This window comes from Falco peregrinus, chromosome Z, assembly GCF_023634155.1.
Source record: "Falco peregrinus isolate bFalPer1 chromosome Z, bFalPer1.pri, whole genome shotgun sequence".
In the NCBI taxonomy this organism is placed as follows: Eukaryota; Metazoa; Chordata; class Aves; order Falconiformes; family Falconidae; genus Falco; species Falco peregrinus.
Window position 1 is genome coordinate 51,110,687 of NC_073739.1, and position 12,663 is coordinate 51,123,349.

The following is a 12,663-nucleotide window of genomic DNA, read 5'->3' on the forward strand; positions in this document are numbered from 1 at the left end:
CTCCAGATGGGGAAGCTGTATAATTGAACTGGTTTTTATGCTGGAGAATGATTACTGTTTAAAGAAAAAAAAAATGGTAGCATAATTCACAAAACCGAAACAAGATACAGTATTTATGAGTTTGAAACAGTAGCATTTTTCCATTGCCATGAAGCAGGAATGCAGTGCACTGATTTATAACTGACTTTTTACTTTTCTTGCTGTAACACAGAGGTGAAGATTTAGAAGACACACAGTGTGAAAATAATTTTAATTTTATTTTATCTTCTCCAGTCATCTCAACTAGAACTCCACCTCCGCCGTCACCATTGCCATTTCCAGCACAAGCTATTCTCCCTCCTGCCCCATCTAGCTACTTCTCTCATCCAACGATCAGATACCCTCCCCACCTGAATCCTCAGGATACTCTGAAGAATTATGTACCTTCTTACGACCCGTCCAGCCCACAGACTAGCCAGGTACTGTAAAACAATATGAACCCTCCAAAAGAAATCCTATGAGGAATGTGTGTCTTCCAGGGTATCTAGACTGGTATTGTATTAGTTCTGGTCTCAGAGCAACCTGGGAGTTGGCATATAAGCGATCCAGCAGCTTTTCCTGTTCAGCATGGTTGAATAACGTGTGCAGGTTAATCGCATCCATTCACTTTTCCTATGTCAAGCTAAAAAAATACTTGTACTGAGTGACCTGGCACTACAGGGCAGGTCCTAGCCCTGCACCCCTCCTGCAGACTGGGTGCCTCTGGGCTGCCGGAGATGAAGCTCCTGCTGCAGGACAGGGCAAGGAGCGTGCTGATACATACACGTGCATGCATGCACACACATGAACATACAGGTATACTAATAGACCAACAATCAAAATAAACTCTGGCAAGGTAATGTGTGCCCTGTTTTGTAGACACCTGACATTACTTTGCACAGATGCAAAGACTTTATTGTATTGAGCACAGCACAGACCGACAAAATGGTTCCTTTTGTAGAGAACATGAGTTCCTGGGTGCTACACTGATTTAGACTTATGTCTCCATATAGAAATTAACATGGTTTTCATTAGCAAAGTAATCTGTGAATAACTGTGCAAAACTGCTTTCCATGATAGCATCAGCACATCATGCTAGTGTGTGTGGCTGCACTATAGAATAAATTGCAGTTGAGTCTTGGTCTGCCAATGCTTGGAATATTACCAGTGCCAGTGTAATGTAATCTTTGCTGCTCAGGCTGTTGTTTAATTTTGATGCCTTGTCTGAAAGGCTCCTGGGGAGCCCCGTACCTTGTGCTTGAGCATGTTTTTTGGAAGGGCCTTGGGAGTGTATACTGAAGAGGCAGTGGTCAGGTTTTCCTGCTTCTAAGAGTTAGGTTCCCTCAGAAGGACTGTTTTATCAGAGATGAAGGGTTTGCTGTGACAGCATTTTGTTACAGGCTTTATTATGTTTTTCATCAATAATACCAGGCCCTTCAGTGTGTGCTTCAGGCACAACAGCAACAGAACTTGGGACTGAATCAAACTTTCTAAGTTGAATAACAGATACGGTCCCTCTGGGCTGTTCAGAAGGTCATTGTGGTTATTGTCCCCATGGGCTAATGCTCTGGCCCAGCTGCATGATTTTCAGTGTATTTTTTTTTAAAAAAAACACCTGGGTCCATAACATTAAAATTTACTTTGAAGAGAGAAATCCTAACTACGTGATTTTTGTTAGTTACAATATTATGCAAATTAAACCAAAAAGTGAAAATAGAGTATGCTGGCTTTAGAATACAGATTGCTATCTGCACATGGATGAAAAGTCTTTCAGTCCCATATAGCCTTTTTGCTGAGACTCAGCTGGGAATATTGCATGCAGGACCTGATTTTAATTTGTGTAAAATTTCCATGAATAACAAAGTCTAATTAAGACATCCATTAAAAGTCCTTAACGTTAATTCAGTGCAGAAAATCTTAGAGTTCTGTTGGATTTTTTTTTTTAAACTGATGTCTTAATTAGGCACTATTAATGGAAAAAATATGCAAATTAAAATCAGGCCCTTACTGTTATGCATTTCTTTAATTATTCAGTGCTTGTTTAACTTACATTTTGAATTCTTATATATATCTTAAAAGAGCAGATTAGGTGATAACTCTCTCTGGATTATTCCATGTTCTGCTTTGGATAATTGCTGAAAAAATACAACATCTAATGAAGTATCTGACTTTCTTTCAGACACCTGACAAATGTGCTGTCTTGTGATTTTAACATTGGGGAGTATATTCATTAAGCAGGAGAAATGCTTTCAACACTTTGCCCAACAAAAGCCTTACTCTCTTCCCTTATCTGTGGTTGAAAGATGAATCTTTAGACCTTAAAAGATAAAATTTTACTCTGCTGATTTTTTTCAGAGTAGTAGCAAACTGAAAATACTTCCTATTCTTGTGTTGTGGCACTATAGGGAATAATAGGCCAAACTGGCCTCAATTTCCTACTTTCATCACCTTTCATAACCCTTTATATTAGGGTAATATTTTTCGTTTAATTTGATGCTTGATTTAGTTGCTGAGAAGAGAGAATGGAGTTAAACAACACCAAGCATGGGATTCCAGGCATCTGCATCAGCTATTCTCCACAATTCATTCATCACTATTATTAGTGGAATCTCTTTTAAGTTTAACTCTTTAATGTTCACCTCTGAGATGTACTTTACATTAAAGGAGTTGCATGCCTGCTCAAAATATCTCTAAATAGAACAGATAATGGATGGCTGTACAAAAAGTAAAACGGCAAGGATAATTTTTTCTTAGGAAAAGAAGCAGCGGCTGTCTGTGGAGTTTCAATGACAAAAGGGAATTGTTCTGATACAATGGCATGCTCTGAGCCAAACCAGTTTTTCTTTTCTAAATAAAACATGAATTTTTATTCAAACAAATTTATTGTAAAATGTAAAACTGCATCAGTAGGAATACCACATCAAATTTAATTACACTTTCCCACCTCAAAACACAGTCATTGGGATTTCAAAAGGAGAACTATGATGATAGTTTTAATTTCAGCTTTAGGAACAGAAAGGATGGATACTCTGACAGCATTTACCTAAAATGAACTGTTCCTCCCCAACATCTTTCAGTAATATGCTAATTGAGATTGTTACGACAAGCAACTGAGATGCCTTGTACTCCCCACAGCAATTTTGAGATTAATTACATTACTGCTGCACTGATTATAGTAAGACAGTCAGGCTATTCAATGGACTACTTTAAGTAAAATTAATTTAAAGATCTAGAGCTCCCATAGGTTTCCATAGTGGGAAGCAATGGGCAATTTTTGTGACATAATGTTAAATATTCCAAATTATGTGTGATGGACAGTGAGGAAGTTCAAACAGGCCCTTTGGCTGCAGTGAAAAATGATTCAACAATGGATGATCCTAAACAAAAGAGAGCTGTGGCTGTCAGTTTCATGCATATCTGCTATTTATCCCCTGTTCAAGCTGGAGAATAAATAAACTAATGTATTGAACAGAAATGGACCTTGTTAGATATAGAGCTGGACTTGCCTCCAACTAGTAGTCTGAAAAGTTCCCAAGGTTTTGAGAACTCCTGTACTTTCCACTAAGTAAGTAATCCTGCTGAGCTCTTTTTATTATACTTATTTCAATGCTTTTCTTCTTAGCTAGGCACGCATGTTACTGGAAGAGATTGTGTGTGAGTGTGTATCTGTATTGTGATGGGGTACTGATGTCTCCAGAGTTAAATTGTTACTGGTTACTCACTGTAAGTTTCAGCAAAACTTATCTATTGGTATGTGTCTAATCCACCTACAGCGTTTATCCATCTACAGGTTACTGAAGTTTTCAAAGCTACCACAAATTTTGAACATTTATTTCCTTTTTGAATGATTCCAGATGGGTGAATCTTTTAATTGGAAAATATTGCCTTCTCTGTGTGTACGTACACATGTGCATGGACACACACAAATCTGCACAGACTTGAAATGCATTAATAATTGAGAACGTATGAACCAATATACAGTATCAAAATCATATTTCCAATGAGCCTGAACAAATCACCAAGCACAACACCACTTGTGTGGCTGAAGTCAAAAGCAAAAGCTCCAAACTTATATGCCCCATCAAGTTAAATGGAGTGATTTGCTAATTAAGGTGTGGTGAACCACAGAGGAAGGGCCAGCAAGTGTGATGAAGGAAGTGGTGGTAAAGCAAACAGTTAAGGTGGATCCTGCTGAAGAACATCCTGGCATCAGTGAGAATTTTTTGACTAAACCAAGCAAACAGAAGTAGACAATCTTGCAAGCCCTTTGAGTTTGGATTATGAAAGGCACAGTTTACAGGTAACCTTGACTAGAATTTTGTGATATTTTTGATGAAGTATGCAGTTTTCAGTGGCATGGTAAAACTATTCCAGCTTTAATTTTTTAATGGCTTTATCTTTGTCTGAAGACAGAAATACTGAACTGCTTGAGAAGAGCTGCTTCTGGAAGTTGGTGAGGCCACTAATTTTCGTCTCATAATTGATGGGGGTATACAGTTTTTTGTTCAGTGAAAGATAGGCACACTCCAGGAATGCTAGACAGGTGCTTTATCATTTTTCAGCACAGTAACCGTAGTCATTTAGCAATGAGGAGGAAATCCTGTGATGAGGAGGGAATCCTGTGAGGCTCTGTTGGGGCTGGTCAAAGGGTTTCCTGTTGGTTCCTGGGAGAATACTAGCAGAAGCAGCTGACACAAGTGATATGTGTGCATGTGGTTTCTTTGGTATAGCTAGCACGTTTATTTGTTGACAGTTAATAGTTGTCAGCTTCTTGGGCAACTCTTCCCTTGTAATTTGTAAGAAACTATAGAAAATTAAACATGGCAATGTGCTGGTTTTAATTGTAATTGGAAGGCAGAGACCGAGTACTATCTTAAATACTGACAAGGCATTTAAGATGTAATTGCAGTTATAAATGATTATTTTGTATTTAATTTTTTCATTTTTAGTTTATTAAATGCACAGTTATATCTCCAGAGTGCATGAAATACTACTTAATCCACAGATAACTTCTGAACATTTATCTACAAAGAGGTTTCCTTTCCCGTGCTTGTGTAACATGGCCTTACCCTGTTGTTAACGCAAATATACGAGGAAAGCTTACTATTTCCTTGTGCTCTATCTGTAGACAAACAATTCAGATATTGCGAGATCATGGGTAAAATTGTGCTTCAGAATGGAGGACTCTTCGCCTAGAATGTCTTATGATATCTGTGTCTGAACATGGGTTGCTGGAACTGCAGCTGCGCTCAGTTACAGCATGCTTTCTCAAATGGATGAGACTCAGAGCTTTACAAGTGAAAATCAACACCCTGATTTCTCTCAGAAGGTAGTACAGAAGTGATGTTGTCAGTCAAGAACTGGCAATAACATGTTTTTTCTAAAACTAATTCCTCAAGCAGACAGGTAGCTGCATGTCACACCACCTGAAGCTTTTGTGTGGCATCTCCTAGTGAGGTCTTCATGAGATGTGTTGTGGCAATGAGTTACTCAGGTTGCAAGGGTATGGAAACTAGTGAGATTCATCTTCATGAAAAATGGTAAGGGGCACTTTACAAAGGCAAAGTACATTTCCGTTGCTACCATAGTGTCCAGTAGCAGACAGGAAATTTTTATAGCCTTGCTTCTTGTCAAACAAATGCTTTATGGAGCCCATCAGGTTCAACCTGAGGAGGAACTGCCCTTCAGTACCTTCTGGAGTCTTACTGACAGTGCTCTAATAATACCATTCCCTTATGTCTAGCAGAGTCTCAAAGTCATTGTGCTGTATAAGTCAGATAGGTAATAACTCGACGATATGTCTTCCATGCATTTGATGAAACTGCGTCTTGTACCATTGAGCTGTCTTCAGTGGGAGACTAATATGGCCATTAGATGTTTACAGGTGATGTAGCACTAGGGTGCTCTAGGCAAAAGCTCTACTAAGGTCAAAGGTCAGGTTAGTCATGTAACAAAAAAAAAAAAAGATGTGTGTGTGTGTGTGTTTAGAAAAAAAGGAAGATAATTCTTCCACTTTTATTTGTAGATTTTCTGAATCGTCCATCACCCTCTGTGGATATCACAGAGCATGGTGGCATGGACTCAGAGACAGAACTTATCCGCTATGATTGCCAGGTTCATAGATGTGGGTAGAAGACAACTGTTAAGATACTTGGTATGCGAGCAGAGGACCAAAATGTACAGAAATGGATCTTGTACATCTTCATAAAAAAATGAATTCAATTAATTGTCTCAAAACTACACTGTCATGATTTTTTGCAGTGATAGTCTTCAACCATAGTATCAGAACTTTGCCATTACAATGGACTGGAACTGTTGAGAAGAAATGGGTGGACAGTATTTCCAAACATGCTGAATCCAATCTGACTACAATGCACTCATTGGTTGATCACCTGGTTATAATGGGGCAACATTGGGAAACACAGAGTTTCTATTGAAAAACCTGTGTTTTGGGATGCAAATACATTATTCTCCAAGTATAGTGGTTAGCTGGAATAATGTAATTTTTATTAAGCCCTGAAACATCTTTCTGAAACGCCTAACACAGCATCATATGTAGCTGTACCTAGGACATGCACAGGATTGAGATGATTTCTGGCCTTTGTTGATTTTTTCTTTGAAGATACTTTGTATTTAAGATTCCAAGGAAATTATCCAAGGATAATTATTTTATTTGGAATTTGGAATTTTAATTACAATTTTTTTTTTTTAAGATACTGCGCAAATTTAAACATAAAATATATGTTATCATATAGGCAACCTAATAGTTTATGTGAATTGTTTAATATGTATATCAGAACTGTGTTATGTTTGGCTATCTCATCTGTAGATGTTAGTGTTGCTACTTCACTATGGCATCAGAAAGATCTTTTTTACACTGGAAGTAGTGAGCTATGTGACAAGACACTGTCCTAAAATGTTACTGAAGACCTAAGGTGTGAATGTGCTGGCATTTGAGCAAATATGTGAACAGAAGTCTGAGAGAAGGATGTTTAATTACTGATTATGAATATGTTAGTAAAAACCCAGCAAGGAAATCAGGAAAAGTTAATCCTGATTGTAAGAAAGTCCATATGTATACTGTTAAATTTTCTGTTCGGGCTTCAGACCTAAGGATTAACTGAGAATGTGCACAGTGCACACAATCAGATATTAACAGTCTAACAATCTGAGTGAAGTTATGTTACAGCTATGATAGTGAATACAACTCATCTGTGGCTTTGGACACGTGAGTGGATTAATCTGTGGCAGTTCAATTAATGGTGTGAATTAAAAAGCTGGAAAATGTTACACAAATCTGAAAATCAAATTAACCTCCAATCCAACAATAGAAAAATGTATACTGGCATAAATGGGGGCTAAATTTGCCAGATCTCCATTGTGTCTGCTTCTTTCTCTCACCCATTTTCAAATGCACAGCTTGTTTATCTAACACAGCTGCGTCCGTGTAACTTGCTTGAGGTTTACGCCTCAGGCATCATCCCTCTGTTTGTGAATCCATCACATAGACATATTGATGCCCTAGTTGATGGTAACAGTTGATTTTTCACCTGTAATGCATTTGTCTTTAATAATATCTTCATGGAAAACTGGAACTAAAACCTAGAGTTTGTTTTAAATAAGGAAAAAATGAATTTATATTAAATGATGTGCCATAAATACTTGCACTTGTAATTCAAGTGGATACTGTACAAATAGATATGTAATTTCTACTCTAAAATGTCTTTTGACATAACTACAAATGTTAAAAGGAGAACAAGTCACAGAAGTTATTTTCTAGCTGCAAAAGTTAAAAGGAGAACTGGTCACAGAAGGTATTTCTAGCATCCAGTTCTCAGTAAGATTGTGAATTGACAGGTTCAGAGAGCTACTTCTGACCAGAGGGTTTCCCTCTTCGCACTGAAAACTTAAAGCAGGACAAAGAACTTGAGACATCTGAGAGAACCAATGTTCTTGAACTTGTGCCACTATCATCTACCACAGTTCAGAATCTAGACCTTTATTTCAAAAGCTTTTAGTTTTGTGTTTGCAAAGAATGTGAATTGAGTATAAGCCAATGTAGCCATGTCAGTGTCAGTCTGAAGGCAGGTCTAGGCAATAACCGAGACAATTATGTGATCTGTTTATTTAGGACTATTTTATGAACTTAAGCTGTAAACTAACCATGATAACTCGAATATTAGTTCTGTTAACAGTTTCACTGTTCACTGCATGCAAGAAAGAGAAGTATGGATGTTTCAGAAGCTTTTTCTTATGAGTGATATTTATGTAAAGAATCTGGGCGAGTATGAGGCTGTTTTTCATAAACTCTGTTTTCAAATGTAGCACATCCAGGAAAAATACCGAAGTTTCAAGAAAATATCATGTGTACCATTTCCCGTGACAAGCTATGTCAAAGTGAGGACCTTAGTTCACATCTGAAAGACAGCTAGGATTGTTGAAGAAGAATGATATATGTAAAAGTCCCCATAGGTATGTGCTTCCCTACAACTGAGGCTAGTTAAAAACTTAAATACAGGAAATTTTGGTATGGGGGGAGAAGTCAGGTCCTTAGACGTGGTACACCAGGCTCTGCCTTGTGTGTACTTATCCTTCCTATTACCTTGTTTGCTGAGCAGTAACACCTGAACAGTTACTGCAATATACAATATTTGACATTACTTCAGAATTTTTTAAAAAATGTTATGTTACAAATATGAAAACAGAAGTAAAGCCCTTGGAAAACAATAGATGTTAGAGATTGCAAAAATAAAAGCAGAATAAATCATAGAGTGCCGTCAGAAGATACTTGGTAGGATGTGACAATATGCAATAAAATTGTTAAGAGGCAGGTAACTAGGTTATAATTGCATTTAAAATCTAATGTGCAGCCAGAGTCTGAAATGTTGGAACCATAAGAATTAAACTTACTGAAGTAATGAGTTTTCTGTTTTTTTACTTCAGAGTTTTTATTCTTCTGTTTAGAGGTTGCAGACCTCAGCTTCACTGCATTGTGTCTGCACTCAGTTTTACAAGTAGGACAGATGTGGAACAATGCCTACTATTTAAGAAGACATTAAAAAAACAGAGAAGAAATAGACATGTAGACACTTGCTTGGTTACAAATCACATCGACTAAAATCACTGAGCTTCCCCCTGTATGCCAACAAGGACAGGATTTCACCCTCAGTTTGGATGAAGTAGGTGATATACCGCACTGCTGTTATGTATCGCACAGGGGAAAACATGGTTTACATGAGAATACCCTATAAGTATATTCCTTGCCTTATAACTTGGCAGGGAAGGGGTTTTCTTATTCGGAGCATATCCACAAGGACTAAGCCGGAGTCCATGTGAGCCATTGCATTCCTGTTGACCGGTATCACTAAGGAACCTTAGAAGGTGATAACATTCCTGTAAATCGTCCTGGTCTCCAGCTGTGTCCTTCTAATTCATTTGAGTCTGGCTTTGGAGACAGAGCTGCTTTTGGAAGCTGATGACACTGGCTGTTCTAATCCATAAACTGCCTGGAAGCTTCTTTCTTAGTTTTTGATAGAGGTTGGTCATTTTGATAAGGGATTCTCAGTTGCTTTTGTGATATTGTTAGCATACCACATGAGCTAAGGCTCCTAAGGTAGCCCTGTGGTCACAGGCCAGTGACTCCATGTAGGAGCTACCAGACACCACTGAGAGGTGGTGGTCCCTCCAGCAGGTTGTGTGGACAGCTGAGCTGCCAGGGCAGGGGAGGGGGCTTGCACCTCCCCAGAAACATATTGAAAAGCCCATCCAACATAGAAAGCAGGACTTAATGACAAGAATTTCAGTGTTTTTAGAGAAAAGCTTGTCATAAGGCCCACCTGTTTTTCTGACGGTTTTCCCCACAAATGGTTCAATCTGTGTCATTGCTCCCTTACCTACAACAGAGCCTGTTTTATTGCAAGACTGAGATATCTCGAGTTGAACTCTGTAGAACTTGCAATCAGCGAGTGAGGATACTTGCCTCTTAAGTTTTGGAGTGTCTTGTGTCTTGTATGGACAATTTATTTTAGGTAACTCTTAGCAAATTTCTGAATTTAAGTTAAAATTTTCATTTTGTTCTAAGGCAGGTGGAGTCAGATTTCTTGGGACCAAGACACTTGTTTTTTAAAGGCTGGCAGGCCTTTAAAATAGAGTCCACAAAATGCAATTCCCTAAACTACTGCTAAGATAAATCTCAAAGAAAGTGGACTGACAGGTACTTAGTATATCACTGTTTGCTGTTATAGAAAGATGTAATTTGTGTTCTTGAGGGAATACCTCTGTAATAACTGAGTGGGTTCTCCACTTATGACCCCTTGGTCATGTAAACATGCAAGAAAGTGCTCAGCTAACTTTTAGGCCACATTATTATCTAGAAATTGTCTTGTATATATTCTGCCACATCTCATTTTCATTTCAAGTACACATAATAAGGGAGATCTATCTAACTGCTAAATTTCACCTAGTGAATAAAATGTAATGTAGCATGCCAGTTATTTGGGGAAGTTGTGTTATTTGCAAAATTATTGTCATTCCTTTAAATCCATGCTGCTTTCTTATTTTGAAGCTACTTTGACAGCTGACATTTCTGTTACTAGCGTCCTAGTGGTAACTTCTCAGCTTATGCAACTAGAAACATGAATGAAAATGTAGATACCACCCAATTTCTGTATTAGCAAGATCTTGGGATTCCAAGGCTCTTCTGTCCCCACCCCTGCTCCAACACCTCCTAAACATACAGTTATCTTTAGGGGGTGACTTTCCTTCGTTTAGAGAGGTAGTTTGTTGGCCGCTTCTCATTAGTGTGCATTTTTACTGTTATTTTTCATTGTAAGACTTTTGATTTTAGAGAGTAAAATAGTCTACTGACTGATCAATGTTCCTATGAATACAAGTTTGGTCTCCATTCTCACATTTTCTATTGTTTTCTTCTAGCTTAGTTTTAGGTGTCCTAAAGAACGAGAGTCTCCCTTGAGGGCATTTGCAAAGTCTAGTAGATCATACTGCCAGGAAGTTTCTCCTGCTATTAATTTTAAATTTCCTCCTTCTCAATTTCATTCCATTACCCTGAGTTTATACTTCCTGTACTTTCCAAGTAATTCCTTCCTCTTCTGTGTGTTTATGCTCTGCACATACTTGCAGTAATTGTCTCAGCCAGTTATTATTTCAATTACCATAGTCATGCTTACCTCTGTTAACCTTTCCTTGTATCAGTTGAATCAGGTTCTTTTTCAACCCACTTCTTTACTCAGATTATCTCAGATTTGACTCAGACCCTTCTGATATTAAGATTCCCAGTATATTTTACTTTGTATGGCTGTATTTTAAAATACCTATGATTCACAGAACACAGAATCACTTTAAGACAAATGTTAATCACCCGCTGTTGAAAAAACTATTTACTACTTGCTAATTTTTACTGCAAATTATTTACCATTGGAGTATTTACAGTCATGCAGAAAGCCTAAGACATGTTTAAGCCCTGGATAAACATATACATTTACCAGTCAACATTGCCAAATTCAGATGTGCCTATATGCAAAATTAGCATATTATCTTGATGACCACAAGGTCATAGGCAGACTACTTCTTGTATCTATGAAATAATTGTCTTTATTATGCTCTTGACTTGCAAAGTTCCCATGATTAAACATTGCTGTGTTTTTGGTAGGCTGCTTTTGGCCAGGTGTTATGACATATGCATTATAGTATATTGCATCCTAACCCTCTCCCTCCACTCCCAAACGTGGACTATTGGTTAGACTTCCAGTATGCATAATCTCTGTGGACAACTGCGTGCAAGTCTTGGTTATGCTCCAAGCCAGTGCAGTATGGCATGTGAAAACAGAGGTTCTGCATCATTTGTTTGCTCTTAATACTTCATACATTAGGGCCTGTGCCTGGTCAGTTTAATCCTGCTGTCATGGGATTTACCGTGGTTCACAGCCACAGTGTGAACAGTAAATATATTTTGACACAATTTGATGCATGCTGCATCCAGAAAGAAAGAAACTTACCAAAAAGTACTGCTACGTAAGCATGTAATACCTATCTGAGGAGGGATATGCCTGCTGAAAATACCTCATAGAAATTCATAGCTTTGCTAGAACGGCACATTCCAAAACACAGGTGATGGGCATTCTGGAAAACCCCAAGATAGGTGGGTAGGTTCCTTAAATGCAATGTGTATATTTCACAAGCCATTCTTTTGGTTTTGTTTTGTAGCCTAACAGCAGTGGTCAAGTAGTAGGGAAAGTGCCTGGCCATTTTACTCCAGTTTTGGCACCCTCTCCCCATCACAGTGCGGTGCGACCTGTGACCCTGACCATGACAGATACTAAACCCATCACTACATCCACTGAAGGTGAGGCATCTTCACCTACAGCAACCAGTAAGTATTTCTTTAGGAAACAAAAAATGTCCATCGAAGATTCAATATGATTTCAAATTAAGGCCAGAAAAAGGCGCCTTTTCCTACTATTTGACCAAGTGAATGCTCATCATTTTAGATGGAGAGCAAATGTGATCTGACTGCAGAGCTTTTCCTCCCTAAATTTCAACCAGTTCATCATGTTTCCACATGTTTGTGACATGACAACCAAAATGTGAGGGAAAAGCCTGCATATTTGTCCACTGTTCAAGAAAAAG

At 38.1% G+C, this 12,663-nt stretch overlaps 1 protein-coding gene across 9 annotated transcripts in view; it reads left to right on the plus strand.

Moving 5' to 3' along the window:
- The window catches only part of NFIB (nuclear factor I B), a 274,434-nt gene that overhangs the window by 231,857 nt on the left and 29,914 nt on the right, over nt 1-12,663 (plus strand). For 3 of the 9 annotated variants that reach the window (XM_027792819.2, XM_027792821.2, XM_005241612.4), the window contains exons 8-9: nt 274-458; nt 12,241-12,406. In XM_027792819.2, coding sequence (XP_027648620.2) covers nt 274-458; nt 12,241-12,406 — 351 coding nt within the window. The remainder of the gene's footprint in view (nt 1-273; nt 459-12,240; nt 12,407-12,663) is intronic. The other 6 variants (XM_027792820.2, XM_027792822.2, XM_005241613.4 and 3 more) reach the window with 2 other exon arrangements.